Raw genomic sequence first — 21,504 nt, 5'->3', positions numbered from 1 at the left:
TTTAAGTTGTTTAAAATGAAGAAAAAAAAATCTCTATTTATATTGAAAGGCTTCAATATGAATAACAGAAATTATGGGCATTATCATAATTAGGGAATTTTATGAAACATTGAGGTGAACTATTTTTCTCTGTGGATTTTGCATTCGATTGTTTTTTTTTTTTTTTACTTTAAAAAGTCAAATTTGTACTTCGATCAGGATAAAGCTGCTTAATTTGGAAGTGACCTTTGCTGCATTTGCCAAAATATGCATGTGAATAAGGTTTATAATATCTATAAGATATAATATAACATTTTTCCCACTTTTCAGTGCTGCAATTTTCTGTACTTGTGGTTAATGGAGGTGATTAGGGCCATGGGTGATATGGGTGCCGTCAATATGTGCCTTATCTGTGTCAAATTTTTATTTGGATGAATTGCAATGCTGTTGAAATTTTATTTAGGTAGTGGACATTTTCACTAGAGAACTGACATTAATAGAAACTATTTGGTTGAATCCTCAGCTTAAATGAAACTTTGTGGCTTCCCCTGTCTGTCCCACACAATCCAAGTCTGAGAGGTTCTCACTTAGACGACTGGTTTAAAAGTTCAGTAATGAATATACCATGTAATATGACTGTATAACTAAAGTTTCCTTCCACAACAACTTCCATGTCAATGATCATTTAACCTCCAGCTTCATTCCTTCTGTCAGTGTGCTCTGTGCTGAAGGATGTCCTTCAGCATGAAAACATCCTGTTTTTGTTCTGTGATGAAGGGTCTGTTTTAAACTACCACTCAGCTGTCTGTCTGACTGACTCTGAACACTGAGGGGGACTTCAAAGAGTCTGGGTGGTCTCTGATCTTGACCAGATCCGTGTCAGGTTTACACAAATCACAGTTTGTTCACTCTCAAGGTGTCTGATTAGCAATTTGGTGGTGACAAGTCAAAACTGCACGCATTAGCCGCGTTTCCACTGTTGTGCCAAAAGCAGGCGTGCTAGTGTATGCCAGGGCCAGTCGTGTTTCCACGGTCACTTCCGGTGCTCGGGCCAAAGCGGGTTAGCTGGGGCTAGAGGAGTGGTTATGAACAAAGGCGGAGTTTCTCTGCGTCTGGAGAGCATAAGCACTGCGCATTAGGGATGCACCGAAATTTCGGCCACCGAAAATTTTCGGCCGAAAATGGCCTTTTCGGTTTTCGGCCGATAGACTTTTATCACCGAAACAACACGGCCGAAATGTTGTGATGACGCAAAAAGAAACCGCGACCTGCACGTGCACCTGCAAAGCGCAGACCACGAGCTCCACGCGACATTCACTTAACACCAGTGAGAACATTCTCTCTCTTCTTATTCCTTTATTCGCAGCACTAAAGCGTCTCCTAACAAAGAGATTAAGACGGACCACGAAGTAAAAACAAAGAAAAGTACAGTCTTATAGAGTCTGTTAGCACACGTCTCACTGAGATCTTTTCGGATCCTCTGCACTTCATCGCGAATGTGCTTGATCCGCGTTATAAAGACAATTACTTGGATGCGGAAATAAGGCAGCGCGCACGAGAAATGATCCAGGCCGCGCTGGATGCGGAGAACCCGCGTGGAGATGGAGAAGCGCCAAGCGCAGGAGACAGATCAGAGCGCAGAAAAAAAGACTGGTCTCTGCACCAGATGAGGGGCATGCACCATCGGCTATTTTGTTCTTATACACACACATACATAATATCAAATTGTAGCCATATTTATGCTAGATTTTCTGCTAGATTTCTGCTTTAATTTGATAAAAAATGTTTATTTATGCCCTGGCCCTATTTAAATACACTCTCTCAAATATTTCTCAAATGTCAGGCAGATGACAAGCTCAACTGCTCAACAGCTAGATGGTTATCTGTCTGAAGTCCCCATCCCCAGAAGTGATAACAGTCTTGCCAACTGGAGAAGTGATGCACTTTCTAGTCCTACATAGAAAAAATTCAAATGCACTTGAAGAGAACTGTTCATTTTAAAACCTTTCTGCAGGCCAGTAGGCCTGTACATTATTATTAAATATACACATGAGTGGGATAAATTTTTAGTTTGAATTTTATTTTATACTGTGCATTGTTGCAATGTGCTTAATAAATATTTGCATCATTTGTAATTGTATTTTTCTTTTTTCTTTTTTTTTAAGTTATGTAATTGTAATTATCTTTGAAACTTTAATATTAATTTATGCGATTGCAATGTCTTAATTTTAGTAAAGTTAGTACAGGGTCATAGCAATAAATGCAATGATACTAATAATTGGCATAATTTCTTTCGGTGTTTCGGTTTCGGTTTTCGGCCTTGGTTTTCTCTTTTTCGGTTTTCGGTTTCGGCCAAGAATTTTCATTTCGGTGCATCCCTACTGCGCATCATTTCATAAAGTTAACAGCAACACCAACATTAAAATCTTTTTAAAATAAGTCAGCAGCTAGTGTTTGAAATACCTTAATTCTATGTGAATTATAATTGCCATATAAGGCAGAAATATTTATAAGCGATGAAAAAGACTATCCACGCCACGCATTAACGTTGCCTTAGTAAACATGGTAAATTGCGACCACTTGGAATTGGACTTCAGCTCTATCACATTCATCTATTTATTAAGTAACATATTTTATCTGTCATTAGTCTTGTTTCGAGAGTTTAGTTCCGCGTAGTCTATGTCATAAATATATGATAATGTTTTTTGTTTGGGAGCTTTTATAAAAATATAGTTGATCATTCTTTCTAAATGTGATGTAGCTATATAAGCTATTGTGACTACAAATAAACAGAAACAGACTTGACTGAATAAGCAGGATATGTTCGTAAATCTTTATTTCTGTGTGACTATAATTTTCAATCCTGATTAATTAATTAATTATGACCAATGTATCACTTAATATAGTAAAACATTGATGCTTTTGGTTTTAAATATTTAACAAAGCATGCAAACAAACGGCTGCTTTTATCGTGTTCATTTTGTCATTGCACTAGTTCCAGTGACTTATTTCTTATTAGTTTTCTGATAACTTGTCTTTGTTGGTGAAATTATAGGGTTGTGTGACGTTGTTCCTGAGAGATGTGTAAAGGGCATGTTTTAGTGAAGCACAGCGGAACTTCTGGCCCGACGGTGGAAACCCTGTGCTATTTTGGTCTCAGTGCTACAGGTTCAAGGCTAACCCAAACCACAGTTTGAAGCACTGATTTGTTAGAGGTTTAAATATGTTAATGCATCTAATAATAGTTTTATTTGTATTGATGATTTACTTATACTTTTAGTTCTGGTTTTGTAATCAGGTTAGTTTCTATAAAGATGACATGAAACGGTAATTACAATGCATATTCATTCAATTCAAGAATTCAATTCAAGTTTATTTGTATAGCACTTTTTACGATAGAAATCATTGCAAAGCAACTTTACAGAAAATTAAGTTTCTACAATATTTAGTAGTAGCTTATAAGTGGTGATGGTCAGTTTATGTGAATATGACAGGAATCTTCAGAAAAATGTATACAAGACAACACAAACATGAACACTGTTAACAGCAATTATTATATGATGCAATCACATTTGTAGCAATATTTGTTAGCTCTGTATGTTATATATATATATATATATATATATATATATATATATATATATATATTATAATGTGCTATATTTCAGATATTTCAGGTGTCTGTTTGATTTGTGAAAGTGGGCACATCATTATAGCACATTATTATTGTGTTTTAGTCGTGCTGTTGTTGTTCTCAGACTTTGAGAACCATAACTAGTAAAATTTATTCTACTACTTCTATTCTATTCTATCCTGTTACATATTCAAGTCGGTAAAATGTTATTACAATTGTTTGAATTGTCTAATATGCTCACCAAGCCTACATTTATTATAAACAGAAATATTGTGCATTTTACAGTTTAAAATAACTCTTTTCTATTTGTATATTTTAACATATTTTGGATGGCAAATGTTAATATACAGCTGCTGTTACTCCAGTCTTCAGTGTTACATGATCTTTCAGAAATCATTCTAATATAGTGGTTCAGTGCTCAAGAAAATTTTATATTTTCACTGTTGAAAATGGTTTTGCTGCTTAATGTGTTTTTAGGATTATTTAATGATCAAAATCAAAAAGAACAACATTTATTTAATATTGCATTTTTTGTAACATTAGAAATGTTGTTATACAGTCACTTTTGATCTGATTAATGCATCCTTGCAGAATTGAGTATTCATTTGTATTAAGTTATATTTGTGGACTCTTTGACTTGGGCAGTAAGTGCCTGCTCTGGTTTTAAGGTATGCTGAGATGTGTGTTCTGACAGGTTGTTTTTTTTCTTTAGGGAAACAGTGCTTCTTGGTCCTTCGTCACCAGCAGTTTACCGTGCAGGCCTTGCTCGCTGTGGGAGAACGTGCAAGCAAGCAGATGGTCAAGTTTGCAGCTAAGTGAGTATAGGCCACGCTTCCTGTCAAACAATGGTGGGAAAAGTGAAGCCATGGCAACTCATGCCATTTTAACGCTTAAGTGGCAATCAATGAAGTTTCACTTTGAACAACAGCTCTGTTTTTGGAGTCGGATACTGCTTTCCCTCAACACCATAATGGGTCATTCCCTTTAAAACAACAAACAGTAGATACATCAGAGAGACATGTCTACTTTAAAGTATAGCTTGAGTGAATGACTATGTGTTTGGGTCAAATAGAGGGTTGTGGGACAATAGGACAAACATTCACTCACAAATACAAAACTGAAACTTTTAAATTCCTACCATATTAGGTGCAATTTTTTTTTCTTAGTATCGTTTCAGTCTGGATGTATGGAAATGTTTGAACATTTGCATGGTTCATTCTGTTGCTTTCTTGCACTAAATGTTTCGTAAGATAGTACGCTTTCACAACTGTATGATAGACAAGGCTTGTTCGCTTGTTTTCAAGTCCACTTCTGTTCTTTTAAGAGGATCAGAGGGTTTGTATCTTGACTGGGCTAACATTCTCTGTTTGCTCATGCAGCATTGAATACTGGTTAAACTCTATTCACATTATGAGTCATGAATTAGGAAGGGTGTTGTAGTCTGGGTAGTTCCTTTCCCTTTCCTTACGCTGTTGATTTTTTAGCCATTGCTTGCAGATGAATGGGATTGTTCTTGACTCAAAGGGTCCTGGTTGATATCTGTGCACTTAATTATTTCTTTTCTAACTGAACGATTTCACTTCAGCAGAAATCTTAAATGAAGCTCACAGATCATTGAATCCAGTTTTGCAGAAAAACTTTCCCTATTTGTCTTACGTAAATGTTGGTGGAGTAACAAAACGGTTAAATTAAGAGCTTCAGTTAGAGGATGTGGCAGAAATAATCTGGTTGCCACATAATATGCCATTTTTTACTTTATTGTTGCAGCATGGTTAACACACCCAATTTATTTATACCAAATACATAATTAATATCAGTATAATATTTCCAAAGTTCCAGAATGATCAAAAATAATGCTATAATTTTCAAATAATGTATATCTCTGTTGGTGGCATTATTCTATTAGAAGCACATATTCCCTACAAACATGATTCATTCAAGGTTTTTTATTTTATTGCTGAAAAATATCATGCAGGTTTACTTTGAATACTTCAAGATGAAGATTGAAACGCATATGTTAGAGAATAATGTTCTGACTGAATTTTATTAGATGAGCTGTTTTTTTAATTTTATATATATATATATATATATATATATATAGCTTGTATTACTGAATTGAATGTTATATAATCCTTGGCAGAATATATATTTATGTATTTATCATTGTATGTTGGTTTCTTTTATCATATTACAAATGCTGCTATTTTTAAAAGTTATCGACCCATACATTATAGTAAGTTTTACTATGATTAATGCTTATTTTCACGTGTACTATGGTAAATCACTGTAACATTTAGCTTCTTAGTTTGAATATCACAGGGTCCTTTGCATTTATTGAAATTTATCTTAAAAGGATCCAAACCAAGCTTTAAAGCCACTCACTGCTGATGTGCACAGTAAATGTACGTTTTTTTTTTTTTTCACAATGTTTTTTTTACACCATGTCCTGTTCATGCCATATATTCATTCATAATAAGATTATTAAGCAGTGGTTCCTGAACAATGCTCCTGACCCTGATCACAGTTTCTTGCCTGGTGTTCCTTGCCACCTCAAACCTATACAGAGACGTTCCAGACGCACACCGTGTGCTTTGGGGCACAGCTCCCCCTAGCTGATGGTCAGTGGGTCAGTGGATGTATATTCCTCATCACTGAAGCTTGTTGAAAATCATTGCTGTGTGATAAAGAGCACACTCAGAGGGCAGGTCAAACACGCTCTCCCCCTGTATAATCCTCTCTTTATATCCATCGCTCCCTTCAGGCCAGTGTTCTTTCAATACACAAGCACTAATGCAGTGCCCATCATGGGTGGCTTAGCAGACTTAATCAGGATTTATGAAGAGCAGCGTGTCTGTATGGAGATTGTTAGAGAGGGCTGTGCGAGCAGAACCGATCCCAGAGCGATGTGGCCTCTCTCTGAGCAGCAGCTGGCAGGGACCGGCGCATCTCATTTTCTCTCTCTCTCTGGTCTCTCATTACTCCTTTGTAATGATTGGAGCTGAAGGTTGCAGTCTCAATTTGTGCCGTCTGTTTGTGAAGCAGACAGTTGGCCATTATCTTAACGTCTGACCTTAGAGAGGCGACAAAGCTCAGTCTTGCCAATCTTAAATTGTTCCACTAAAAGGAGTAGGTCATCCAAAATGAAAGATTCTGTCATCAGTTACTCGCCCTCATGTCATTTCAAACCCGGTTGGCTTGTTTTATTTCTTGACAGATTGTGAAGGATAGTTAGAAGTGACTCTGTTTGTCAAGCTTTAAAAAAATTGTATCTAAATATCCATCAAACGTTTCTAATTTTGTATTCCACTGAAAATTAATTTGGAAAAACTGGAGGTTAAGTAAATGAGCAGATTTCAATTTTAAGATGAACCATTTACTCAACTGCTAATATTTTAGCAGCATTTGTGGAGATGGGAAACCCATGGCCTTTGAAAGTTTTTTCTTTTTTCTTTTAAACTTAAAATCCACACAGATTTGAATGCAGTGTGGTTTGTCTTCACAGCAGCAATCTGTTTGTTTGAATTGTAAAAGCAGAACTACGCATACCATGTGACAAAGATTGAGTTGCAAAGAGACTGTTGCCTAACAAAATTATTTCATTAGTTTCCATAAAGTGGTTCTGCAGTTTCTATTTCATAGGTGCTGCTCTGAAAAAAACACCTAATTTCTGTTCTGAAATGATTCAGTTGTTTCGGATCATCATCACAAGACTTTCCACACATCTCACATTTCTGAACATTTTTGTTCTGTTCATTATTGATAATAAACTATTCTTGGTTACCAATCAGCATATTATAATTATTTCTGAATTGCATTGCCTTGGTGCGTGTAAAACAACAAACAAAAATCTTACCAATCCCAAACTTTTCCCATGTAATCTTTAAAACTCTATTAATACTTTGTGTAATGCTTATACAAGAATTTTACATTTTGAATATTCAGGATGTCATGTCAGCTGTCAAAAAGCATGTTTTCCCCTCATCCTCATGCTGTATTTTTCTGTTTACAGCCTCACGAAGGAGAGCATCATTGACGTGGAGGCCGTGGTGAAGAAGGTGGAGCAGAAGATCGAGAGCTGTTCCCAGCAGGATGTGGAGCTCCATGTGGAGAGGGTAGAGATCTGAGATTCATCTCCATTACTTGATTGAGGGAAAACCTCCGAATGTTTTCTGTAGATATTGAAACTTGAAAATTCATAAATTTCATTAAATATAGGCTATATCTTTTCTCACAAGAACTTGTTTTGGCCTCATGTTCTATAACCAATGATTGTTACCAAGAATCTGTTTGCAGGTACAGTTCACCTGTAGTAACTTGCTGTTAAATTGGTAATTCACTCCAAAATGAATATGTGGCCATCAGTTTCTGACACTTACTTTCTTATGTGGAACACAGAATGAGGTGTTTAGCAGAAGGTCTTTAGTTCATGCAGTGAAATTGGCTTGGACATTCTGCTAGGTTACTTATTTTATTGAGAACTCGTGTATCCAGTCATAACCTATACTCTCGTTCCCTTTCTGTGTCCATCTCAGATCTTTGTGATCAGCCAGTCTGAGGCCCGACTTCCCCTTCAGCTGGAAGATGCTGTCAGGCCAGAGGGAGAAGGAGACGAGGTGAGAATCAAAGGGCTGAGAAAGTTGAAATATTGTGGGTGATGAGAAAAGATCAGAACACAACTGAAAGCTTAAAGCATTAAACAGATCCCTCTGTGTTATAATAATCAAAGTTCAGTTAGACAAACAGAGTTAAAAGAGGGCGTCTCCTCTTCATTTCTGTTCGTTTGGAATGGAATGCAAGCATATGCCACAGTATACACACAGCTTAGTATTTTTCTGAAGTACAGTTTGCATTAAAGCATGGGTTCTCATTCCAGTCCTGGAAAACCACAGCTGTGCACATATTGTATGTCTCACTTATTTAACGCACCTGATTCAGATAAGGGAAAGAACTGAAGGCGTCAGGTAAGAGCACTGTTGGGAACGTTACTTAAAAAAAAGCAATTAGTTACAGTCACTCACTATTTGTTCAAAAAAGTAACTGAGTTAGTAACTGAATTACTCTATAATAAAAGTAACTCGTTACCAGGGAAAGTAACTATTTGCGTTACTGTAAAAAAAAAAAAAAAAAAAAAGTCAATTGTCAAAAATGTCAAAGAATATGTTTTTTTTTTTTTTTTAGCAGTTTTCACAAGTCAGTTGAAATGAGTAGAACAGACAGGTGTTCGTACATAACTTTCGATATTTATTGCACGTCAACAGACAGCAAGAGTTTTATCCTGCACATCTTAAGTGTTTTTGGCCGCTAACGTTAACTTTGTAGATGCGTGTATCACACATTACATGCACACATTACATGCACGTTCTTGCCTTTGACCACAATGAATTTGAAGTAGTGCTTATATCTCCACCTTGAAAATGCCAACTTTTCCTCAGATTGCTCCTGACTCGCCATTTCTGCTGCTGCAGCGAATCTCAGTTTAGCTCTTGCGTGTATGTGTGTGTGTTTGGCGCCACTGGCTTGTGTGCCGGCATGTGTGTAAAAACACTGGCTCTGATTGGCTACCATGAAACACATGACTCTGCCTTAGCCAATCATAATCGCTTATCTCCCTATTAACCCACCTCATCACTCGTTGTGTGAGCCAGGGGTCCGTTCGGATTGCATAGTTTATTAAAGCAATTGAATAGTAACGCACCGCATTTAACGTTCAGTAACGTTAACGGCGTTGTAACGACGGGAAAAGTAATTAGTTAGATTACCCCGTTACTGAAAAAATAACGTTGTTACCTAACGCCGTTCTTTTAAACGCCGTTATTCCAAACACTGGATAAGAGAGACATGCAAAATGTGCAGAGCAATGGTTCTCAAGGTCTGGAATTGAGAATAACTGCAGTTCAAGGGATAGTTCACCCGAAAAATGAAAATTGTCATAATTTACTCACCCTCAAGTGGTTCCGAGCATGTTTTTTTCTTCTTCTACTGAACACAAAAGAAGATATTTTGAATAGTGTGTGTATTCAAACTCATGGTGTTCCCCACTGACTTCCATTTTCTGGAAAAATAGAAATAAAATACTATGGAAGACAGTGGGAACAAGAAACTTTTCCTCAAAATATCTTTTTAATAGAAGAAAGAAATTCATACAGGTTTGGAACCATATGAGGGTGAGTAAATTAGATTTTCATGTTTGGGTGAGTTAAATGTGTTAAAGCAGCAGCATTCTTGTTGTGCTATACAAATAAAAATGACTATGACCTTAAAAATGAGTAAGCTACATTGTTGAGAGCATTACAAGATGGTGTATAGTATAATATGGTATAATCTGGTGTGGATTTCTCATAGCAAGTTCAGAAGGTCATCCAGACATACCATACATACAGAAGATTTGCATACTTTGCACAGTTTGCACACAGCACAGAAATGGCACTTGTCTCTGCTTGTCTTTCTTGACGTCAAACAGCTAATGGTGTTGCAGTGTTTATGTAGTAAGACGAAACCAGCTGCAGTTGCTGTCCAGGTGTTCTCTGCTGGGATTCCACAGTGTCAGTCAGACAGAGCATCTGCCGCCTCATTACGTCTGTGTTTTATCGGCCGGTCTGAGGATGAGCAGCCTGTTGATCAAACTTCAGCTCCGAAGGAAACATAATTCCCAGTGCTCAGGGGCCTTGGAGCCTCAGCAAGAGAAACTCTTAGAATCTAGATTCAGATTTATATCAAAACTGTGAATAATTACAATTTTAGAATATTATTGTGAAGTGTCTTATCACCAAGGCTGGATTTATATTAAAAAAGCAATAATGTGAAATTACATTACATTTATATAAAGCAATAATGTGAAATATTTTATATATATATATATATATATATATATATAAATATATTTGAGAATGCAATTTTTTCCTGTGATGGAAAAGCTAAATTTTCAGCAACCATTACTATAGTCCTCACATAGTGTCACATGATCCTTCAGAAATCATTCTAATTTGATGATTTCTTGTTTTTTGCGTAAACCTTTTCTTAAGGATTCTTTGAATAAAAAAAAAAAAAAAAAAAAAAAAAAAAATATATATATATATATATATATATATATATATATATATATATATATATATATATATATATAACTGACTCCAAATCAAGCATTTGAACAGCAGTGTACAGTGTACTATGTCTGTATAATTTCCAGCTTGTTGCAAGCTTTCATTTTGTAAACGATCTTTTGCTGGCAAAAAAAAAAGTCTTTATTGTTAAGCCATAATAAAAGAATATGATTTTGAACAAACAGATCTATTTGTTAGTCTTCAACAGATTTTCAAAGAAATTAATTTTTGATTAATCATGACCTTTTCTGTTTTTCTTTCAGGAGGGAAGAGCCACTGTCAATCAGGACACCAGACTGGACAACAGAGTTATCGATCTGAGGGTAAGCCTGTATCCATCTCTCGTTGATTTCCTTTAAGACGAATTGTCCGAAGGTTGGTTAGCATTGTCCTGTAAATAGTCACATGACATTAATGTCTCAGATGATTGGCCTTGCACCAGTAAAGCAAATGCCAGTAGACTGAAGTCAGGTTAGACGCCATATCGAATTTAACACTGATAAAAATGAGACTGTGAGGAATAGACTTGCAGTATTTGCAGGACATCACAGGATATTCCATCATGATTCAAGTTCTAAGGAAGTATTTTTTACATGTTATGTGACACTTCACAATTCTCTAGTAAGTTTCGTGAAGAGACTGCAAGCAGAGCTCTCTTCTTGTATACGGAAGGTTTTTTTTTCTTTGCAAAGACGTTTCGTCAGCTGAACAATCCACCAAATTCACTGTACTTCTGTCCTTTACAACAGATTTAATTCCTTGCAAAAATTGAATATGTCACTAAACTGAATAATGTCTGTAAGTATGTTTGACTTCAGCTGCAGCTAAGGAGTTTCAGATGTTTTTATGTAGTGACAGAAACTATATTCAGGGCTCCAAACTGTCACATTTGCAATCATAAATATTAAATTGCGAGTGACATTTTTGCTGAGGTTGCCACCGGCACCGCCTATGTATTATCACTTAAAAATAGCATACAGTGCCTTTTTTTCCACATCTTTTATGTCCACGCTTAAACTGAGACGATGCGCATCAAAGTTTTAGCAGAAAAAAAAAAAAGTTTATTTAAACTTTCTCTTTAATACTATTTTTACTATATATTTTTTTACTATGATTCAGTTCCTTCTATAAAATTGCATTTTACGAATGAAGAAAAACAGACTGAAAGTGTGAAAGACATACACTCTTAAAGATAAAGTTTTTTCACCGAACCATTTTTGGTTCCACAAAGAACCATTCAGTTAAAGGTTCTTATATAACCTTTTTATAATCTAAAGAACCTTCTTTCGCCACAGTGAACCTTTTGTGAAACGTAAAAGTTCTTTAGATGTTAAAGGTTCTTTATGAAACCATTTAGACAAAAAAGGTTCTTCTATGGCTTCATGAAGCACCATTATTTTTTTTAAGAGTATGACAACGTTTACAGGATGCATTGAGCAGGAGCCCAAACTACACTCAGTGGCCAAGTGATGCTTATGGTCCACGATATTGGTACAGATAATGAACATTTCTTTGTGACTGTATATTTCAAGTCGGAAAAGTCATTTTGTTTCCACTTTAAGCAAACATTTACTCTGTGGCACCTAAGTTTTTTTTTTTCTTACAGGAGCCAATGGCTCCTTACTCGATAATTTTTTTTGTTGTTTGGACCCCTCTATTCATTTAATTTTTTTTTTACTACTTAATATAGTGCCTGTATGTACAAGAATAGTTCATCATAAGCATATACCATTTAAATACCAATAAAGTGGGGTCTATATATTTTACCAGTTTTATTTTGATAACATGAAATGTTACATGAACAGATTTGTAAGCCTTAGATGACATTTCAGAATAAACAAGAAACATATGTGATCGTTGTCCTTTGTGAATCCAGCCAATTTAACAACTGTGTGGTCATTAGAGCTTATGCAGCCACTACAGAGATACTGCTCAGAATGAGGTAGCTGGCTGCTCTAAAATCACTTTTCCAGTATTTTGTTGGCATACGTCACAGTGACGTGGCGTTGGCACCATCTCAATTGAGACACCATTTCTAAATGGCATGCAGTGCTTCAAGTCAGATGCCACCCAGCCTGCACAGCACCACATGCTTATGGATGGCTTTCTTCAATATCTACTGTATAGACCTCCTTGATTTGTCCTCCCTGACTTCCTGATATTGTGCAGCATGAAAAAAGCGATAAGATTCTGAAATAAAGGAGAATCCCAAATGAGTGTATTGTTCAGATTTATGAAGCCGTGATGTGGTTGTGGTACTCAAGCGCTGTGCTTTGTGAGAGCACCTGTTTCTGAGACATTGTTTCTGTGTGAACCGACCTGGCCTGCCTTCACACTTTCATTTTAGTGAACAGCAAAACAATTAACAGTTTCCAGCGGTTACAGGCTTATCTTTGCCATAATGGAAGGCCTCCGTGTCACGCAGCCACACATATACACACCTTGTGTTTTTTTATTTTCACACACCATGTGAGATTGAAATCTAGCAGCGCTATAGGACTGCCACAGCGCACCTTGCTCCGAGAAAGCTTCCAGAAAGTGAGCGTAGAAATCTGAGAGTGTGAGGCAGGGGAGACAAACCACAGGACAACAGCTTTTTTTCACCTCTTCGGTTCTCACTTAAGCCTTGCGAAAACAAGAGTGACGCATGCAGCTCCTTTCTACACATCCCCAGTGAGAGATGTGTGAAGATGCCAACTGAAACCTGCGTGTTTACACACTCTGCTGATAACAGCTTTGCATATTAACTGTACAACCACTCACTTCACAGACTTATCACTTAATGTCGTTTATATATATATATATATATATATATATCATGTATATGTATATGATATTTATTAGCAGGATAATAAGAGGAAGTCATGTTTATATTATATTTACTGTATGACTTTAAAGTCAGACATTATTGCACAATTACTGTTATTTAAAAAAAAATTAAAAATGAAATTGAATAATACAATTGTTTTTATTTGTCCATGTTTATATGAAGTATACATTTCTGTTGCTTTCAGCTTTATTTTATCAATAGGAAGTTGCTGTTGGTGAATGAAGTCTCTATTTTAGATTTATAAAACTCCTTAAATTCATTAGTCGAAAGTTGTAGGAACACATCTCAAATTTGTAAGCCACTAATGATAATTTTGACTTTTTTGGGGTGGGCTGTATACCTAGACTTGGAAGTTTTCCAAAAGGAAAGGCAGATATTTTGTTTTGACTTAAATCTAAAGCAGAATAACTTGTATGTTTTGCAAAGAGGGCAATACCAGAATGCAGTGTGACTGGGAAAACAGGTTTAAAAGTTTGGCGTCAGTAAGTTTATTTAGTAAGTGCTTTTATTCAGCAAGGGAGCAATGAATTGATGAAAACTAATGACATTAAAGAAAAAAAAATGCTGTTCTTTTGAATTTTGGTATAATATTTCCAAGAAGTATCATGGTTACCACAAAAATATTAAACCGCACAACTGTTTTCAACATTGGTGATCATAAGTATTGTTTCTTCAGCATCAAATCAGCATATTTGAATGTTTTCTGAAGGATCACATGACACTGAAAACTGGTGTAGTGATGCTGAAAATTCATATTTGTCATCAGAATCATTTCTATTGTAAAATACTTATAAATGTAAAATAAATATATATTAAAATATAAATATTTATTATTTAAATAATTTAAAAAGAAAATTGTAATATGTCACAATATTACTATTTTTACTGTACTTTTGATCAAATAAATGCAGTCCTAAGGAAAAAATGTTATCGACCCCAAAGTTATAAATAAATGAAAACTAATAATAGTCATAATAGGTCAATCTAATTAATAATGACCTATTTTACTTTAAATGTATACCTATTTTACTGTTTTATTTTTCAGTAAGTACAACTCTTTATCTGTGTCAGCTAGTTATTTTTAGTAGTTATTTTAAGTTCAAACCAGACACTTAATTCGGTAGCTATCTTGGTTAACACCCTTTTACAGTAAGTACAACTCTTATCTGCTTGAAGACCAGAAACTCTAAACTGTTTGTCAGGACTGCATGTCAATAATAGATTTAAAAGCAGCAATAAAATCTTACAATAATGGCATCATAAATGTATCCCCTCTATCTCAAATCATGCAAAAACAGCTGTTTTAATACCAGTCCACTTTATGCACACGTGTTACAGAGCTGTCTGCAGAATTGATGTGTATCAAATCAAATTAATATGTTATTTACACATCTGACATCCCCCTTAGGTAGTTTTGGACGTTTATAATGTGGTTATAAAACTCTCTAAACATGGATCCAGAGTAGATCTAATTATCTTAAATCTCCACAGAAATCTTAATGTTATTCTATTACAGTTAGTTCTTGTCCTAGAAAGCGAGTCTATCCTAACTGAATCAAATCTAATAAACAAGGTCCTTGAAATATTGAAATAGAAGCTGATTGTTTCTCTGGGATTTATGCGAGCTCTCTAGAAAGAGGAAACATGGCCAGTATCATGGGTCATCAGGGAGTCATCTGATTCATGGGAAATGCAAGCTGAGAAAGCTTTTTAGTTTGAGACCAGAGCATTCAGGCGGTCTGATTGTTGCTGAAGATGGATTTTCCAAGTACTCTGTCCCTTTGGTCCTATAAAGAGGGCCTGATTTATTTGTATCTCTGACAGTTATGACCAGAATATATTTTGTTTCCAGAGAGACATTATTAGAACATAATAATACGAGCTGTTTACATAAAAACATAAAAAGATGTTTTCTCCGGAACTCTTACAGTGATATTTACACAACCTTCACCGTGCACGGTGGTAAACTGCATGAAGAGAGAAGTGCTGACATCAGTCTCTAGCACACCCAAACAAACAGGTTACATAACTTGTTTACTAACCCATGCATCGTCCTTCACAGACCACGACCAGCCAGGCCATCTTCAGGCTGCAGTCAGGCGTATGCCAGCTCTTCAGAGACACGCTTATCAACAAGGGTTTTGTGGAGATCCAGACCCCCAAAATCATCTCTGGTACGGACATCTCCAAGTGCACTTCTTCTCTTTCCTTTTGTTCACATATTAATCAGTGTCAGAGATATCAGAGGAATAGTTCACTAGTTATTTACTTGCATTTCAGCATAACAAAAAAGGAGAATTTTGCCGAATAGGTTTTGAAAATGGCCATGTAGTGACTAGATCAAGCAACAAGCAAAAATAATAGCACAACATATGTAGTCCATACGACTTTAGTAGTCCATATGCACTTTATTACAAGCATGTGAGGAACAGATGGAGATGTAGATGTTATTTCCACAACCACTCGATCTCTGAGTCAGTGAGTTGAATCTTTTGAGCCACTGTGCAATTCGTTTACAGACTGGTTCTCACTGAATTCACTGGTTACTCATGATCTGTTTTCATCATGTCTTATCAAAAGTTCATCCACCTCTGAAACTACATTTTCACTGATGAAATGAAGGCCAGTCTGAATATTCAGTTTTGTTCAGGAATATGCCACATTATGGCAGTCAAATGTGTTTTGAATGCCACAATTCAGATAGAATGGTTAAGCAAATTAATTAATGTATACAAGAAGTATTAAAAGGATTGCTTTTATAGTATTAGTAATAGAAAGGCAAACATTATAATACTTTCTTGTTTGCCGTCGGCATTAAGCAAAAACCCATTTACCGTATTTTCCGGACAATAAGACGCTATTTTTTTTTCGTAGTTTGGCTGGTCCTGCGACTTATAGTCAAGTATGACTTATCAAAATTAATTTGACATGAATTAAGAGAAAACATTACCATCTCCAGCCACGAGAGGGCTGGACTTAATGTGACTTATAGTCTAGAGCAACTTATATATGTTATTTTCCTCGTCATGACGTATTTTTGGATTGATGTGACTTATAGTCTGAAAAATACGGTATCATTTAAACAAATCTTTGAATGGCTAATGAACATTTCATTTCACAAACCTTGCTGTGAGATCTTGTGAAGTGTGCAGTTTTATCCAGCATGATCGCGTGTTCTCTGTGTGGCGGTCGGTCTGTGTGAATTGAATGTTTGAAACTTTAAACTCGCGATTTCAAATTATGCTGCGTTTTATGCATTTGCCCACTGCCATATTCAGGCCATTTTCACTGTGTGTTGTATGTAAATGAGTGTTACCCTGGCTTTATTTGAAAAATATGATTCCCAGTGCACACAAACTTTCCAGGATACCGAGTGCCATGTTGGTTACAGTGTTTACTTCCTTTTTTTTATTATATTTGTATTAAATATTTATGTATTTGTGAAAAATACTTCGTCATCTAAAGTATAAATATGTTTATTTTATACATGTATTTTTTAATCCATTGTCAAATGATTTCAAATTTCTTAAATATTAATAATAATAACAATTATATCGGCTATCGGCCCCCCTGCTTTCCAAGATATCGGCACCGGCTGTCAAAAAACAATATCGGTTCACCACTACTCTGGAGTATCTGTATTCATGACGGCAGAGACAGAGGAGCACAGGTCTTATCTCTCTCCTTACACACGAGCCTTCTGAATGATTTGCTGCTCGCACTGTCCAACTTAGTTTATTGTTCCTTCTCTGCACCTTCAGTCTCTAAAAATTTCAATTTCAAGGATTGATGCTTTTTCATTTTCTGAGGTAAAAAAAAAAAAGAGGCAGCGACACTGTCAAAACACTGGCTGAAGAAAAAGTGGTGTTTATTAAGGAGATATGTCTCCAGTCACTGATAGGAAGCCATGTTAGCACTCTTGAGATGGTGGCTGCACCAAGAGCTATCAGATCTGCTGGGAGTCATGAGCACAGCGGCCTCTGCTAAGAATTCAAGGCCTGCTCCTGTTCACTCCACTCAAAACTGTGCAGATTGATTGATTTGTCAGCTCTTTCTATTCATCCAAATATACTGGAAAAAATATATATCCAATTTTCCACACATATATTAAGGAGCACAACTGATTTCAGCATTAATAATAGGTAATACTTAGAATGATTTCTGAAAGATCATGCAAGACTGAAGTAATCACTGGAATAAATTACATTTCAAAATGTATTCAAATAGAAAACCGTTTAAAAACTGCAATAATCGTTCACGATATAACTGTTTTATTGTATGTTTGATCAAATAAATGTAGCCTTTGTGAACACTGGAGACTTCTTTCAGAAACATTTACAAAATATTGATTCACGCTTGATAGTATAAATCATAATTAATTTCAAAACATTAAAAAAATAAGTTGCATTGTGAGGTGTAAGGTCACAGTTACATTTTTCTTTATTTAGTTTTACCTTGAGGCAGAAAAGAGCTTCCGTTTTAGTGTTATCATGAAATTTTATTGGAATAATTAAAGAATAATGACTTGAAACGACTGGAGGAAATGTGAAAGAAATTATTTATTCATTTATATAAAAAAAGAATTTCTTTAAAAAAATCTATTAAAAACAAATACCCCCTATGTACACACAAAAACAACTTGTATTCCATTTAATTAATGTATTTGTTATCTGTGTTCCTACTTTTATTTGCCTAATACTTGAACTTTTTTATTGAATGATTCATTGCTTGTTGAACAGGATGCTGTCCTTAGAGGCGATAGAAGTCGAGCGCCAAAATAATGTAGCTCAACTACTTCAACCAACACTTAAATATGCTCCTTTTTTAGTCCACCAATGATTTTAAAGATGAGATATTTCGTCAGTAAAGGTCTTGGTGGAGTTACAACACTTTCCCTCAGCAAAACCCCCCGTTGTGTTTATGTGGTTTTCGCTGTTAAGGAAAACAGTTACATTCATTTCCTCTGCAGACCGATCAGCCAATCAGAAAACGGCTCTGTGACACATTTCAAATTTAAACTTTGCCGCCTTTGGTGTGATCTGCCACCCGCAACAGATCAACACTGTGTTCTTTCAGTAAAACCGCATGACATCCGGTGCCCACACCCAGCTATACGCTCCCTGAAGAACATCACGTTCTCATAATGACCAAATTTACCATGAGAATTATTAGCATTTCTCTGTCTCACTCATTTATGGTCAGAACAATACCCATGAACACAGTGCATATGTCTTTGTGTGTTTTTCTCAGCTGCTAGTGAGGGTGGGGCAAATGTCTTCACCGTCTCCTACTTTAAAACCAGTGCGTACCTGGCCCAGTCTCCTCAGCTCTACAAGCAGATGTGCATTTGTGCTGACTTCGACAAAGTCTTCTGTGTCGGACCAGGTAAAGCATGAAAATACACCCTCCTGTCACTTTTTCCCCCTCTTCTATATGCTGTTCCCGTCCTCAGGTCATCCCTAAAGTGGACAGCAAGAAATCTGAATATCTGCTCAACGCCCAGAGAGAATCATATACTCTACACTGTGGCCTAAAAAGCTTCTGGTCACTGAATTTATATGTCTGTCTGTAGAGAGGTCACCTTCACCAGTATATACTCTCTGCCAGTATGCAGATCAGGACATACTGCAGAAAAAATAGACAGAGTGCACTCTTGGTGCTTTTGTGGGCACAGAAATCCCCACACTGAATAGAGCGAGAATATCGAACACTTTCAGCAGAGCCATGGGACAGAAGACTTCAGAAAAATACAGCTCATCGGGGACCTCCGCTGATGGAAAGTCACATTGTAGAAACAGCTTTTCTTTTATTTTCTTTCTTTTACCGGGAAATGTTCAAAACAAGTGCAATGGTCTGATTCTGGGCCAGATGTTATTAATAATCTCACTTACTGGATGATACTGAAATTTGATCATAGCAGCGTTTTAGACATTTAGCTACAACTGACATTACTAACAAAGCACTGTTGTTTTAGAATTATGGATATGCTATTATAGCATTCATATTTTAGCTAAGCTTTTAATTTTATATTTACATTTTTTATTTCGAATTAAGTTTCGGTTTAGTTATTTAGGTATGTGCTTTTTTTAAATTTCCATTTAAATCTCTATTTTTAGTTTATACTCATTTTAAGTACTTAGATTTATTTCAGTAATTGTCAAAGCAGGTTTTTATTTTCATTTACGTTTTTTTTTGACGTGAAAATTTTTAATATAATATTTATATTTGTTTTATTTAAACTACATTTAAATTAACAAAAACATCGTTTTTGATTTGGTTAACTATAATAGCATTTTAACAAAGCAATTTGTATTTTGAAAATGACAACTTGAAAATGGAAATTGTATTCGGCTGTGAACGATAGTAATGCATTTAAAATGATTCACCCGGTGATTTAATTGAAATACTGAGGCTAAATGTAAATCTCACAGTTAACTATGCTAATGTTTCTCCTAGTGTTCAGAGCTGAGGACTCCAACACTCATCGTCATCTGACCGAATTTGTGGGTCTGGATATTGAAATGGCTTTCAATTACCATTACCATGAGGTCATTGACTCCATTACTGACACCATGGTTCAGATCTTTAAGGGACTCCGTGACCGGTAAGGGACGGGACTCCTTCAACTTCCCTTGAAATTTGCAAAACATTTTAGTGAAGTTCTATTTCCTTTTATTAAGAAGCAAAACACATGAGTGACAAGTGACAGGAATTTCACTTGAATTTAAAAAAAAAAAAAAAAAAAAAAACAGTCATGTGGATAATAATAACAAGGATACACTGCCATCTAGTGCTCAGGATAACACTGCAAGTCTTATACTTGATACCTGAAGTCTTTAACTGTCATTGTGTGGCAAATGTTACTTTCAGATGGAAATCCAACCCAGCAGTCTCTTAATGTGGAATTCATAAACATTCACAAACAACCTGAACAGCATTGAGAAATAAAACATTTGCCTACTAATGTGGAAGATGACACTGAGATGTTTTAATGGAAGCCTTGAGAATCACTATAGAAACTTTATTTGAAGCCTTTAATTGAATTGTGGGCCCACATTTCATGCAAATCTCTGTTCTACCTACTTATTCCCTCTCATCGTGTGTCTGTGATGTGGATGAACTCCAGGTTCCAGACAGAGATCCAGACGGTGAATAAGCAGTACCCCAGTGAGCCGTTCAAGTTCCTGGAGCCCACGCTCAGACTGGAGTATAAGGAGGCAGTGGCCATGCTCAAGGCTGCTGGGGTGGAAATGGGGGATGAAGAAGATTTGAGGTCAGTGTGGCTTTCTCTGCTAGAATGTTCCACATTGCACACACAGGGAATCTGTAACACGTTATATAACAGATCTGTAATCTTATTTATTTATTTATTTTTTCAGTACACCTAATGAAAAGCTGCTCGGTCGACTAGTGAAGGAAAAGGTGAAAATACATCTTTTAAACACCATAAATAGTATCATATAATATATATGGTCAGTAAAAAAAATAATTTTGTTCATGTTTTTGAAAGAAGTCTCTTATGTTCAAAATATCACATTGTCACAATATCCTTCAGAAATCAATGTAATATGCTGGTTTGCTGCACAAGAAACATTTATTATTTGCAATGCTGAAAATAGTTGTACTGCTTAATAGTTTTGTGGGAATTCTGACGCATTTTATAAAAAATAATAAAATGTCATGCATTTTGTTAAAAAAAAAATCAATTAATAAAAAATCTTACTGAACCCCATTTTAAGATTCTTCTTGAAATAAAAGAACAGACTTACTTTAATGTCCATCTTCGGCCACTCAGATAATTATAGAAACTACAAATAATGGGTCATTTGAAGACTGTTTGTGACACCTTTGTTTACTTTGTTTGCTTGTTACTCTAGAAATCTTGAAACCAGGATAAAATATGTTTGTGCAAATGAGTGGAATGTGGTGCATGTACATTTAACACACCTTTGTGTTTATTT

At 35.7% G+C, this 21,504-nt stretch overlaps 1 protein-coding gene across 1 annotated transcript in view; it reads left to right on the top strand.

Annotated features, from left to right (window-relative positions):
- The window catches only part of LOC128019670 (aspartate--tRNA ligase, cytoplasmic-like), a 29,028-nt gene that overhangs the window by 4,960 nt on the left and 2,564 nt on the right, over nt 1-21,504 (top strand). The window contains exons 6-14 of the mRNA XM_052605776.1: nt 4,326-4,428; nt 7,623-7,725; nt 8,146-8,226; nt 10,977-11,036; nt 15,606-15,717; nt 18,794-18,928; nt 20,000-20,147; nt 20,670-20,816; nt 20,923-20,965. Coding sequence (XP_052461736.1) covers nt 4,326-4,428; nt 7,623-7,725; nt 8,146-8,226; nt 10,977-11,036; nt 15,606-15,717; nt 18,794-18,928; nt 20,000-20,147; nt 20,670-20,816; nt 20,923-20,965 — 932 coding nt within the window. The remainder of the gene's footprint in view (nt 1-4,325; nt 4,429-7,622; nt 7,726-8,145; nt 8,227-10,976; nt 11,037-15,605; nt 15,718-18,793; nt 18,929-19,999; nt 20,148-20,669; nt 20,817-20,922; nt 20,966-21,504) is intronic.

The sequence above is a fragment of the Carassius gibelio genome, chromosome A9 (genome assembly GCF_023724105.1).
Source record: "Carassius gibelio isolate Cgi1373 ecotype wild population from Czech Republic chromosome A9, carGib1.2-hapl.c, whole genome shotgun sequence".
Taxonomy (NCBI): Eukaryota; Metazoa; Chordata; class Actinopteri; order Cypriniformes; family Cyprinidae; genus Carassius; species Carassius gibelio.
Note: the sequence above shows the minus strand (reverse complement) of the source record. Positions and strands in the feature narration are given on the sequence as shown.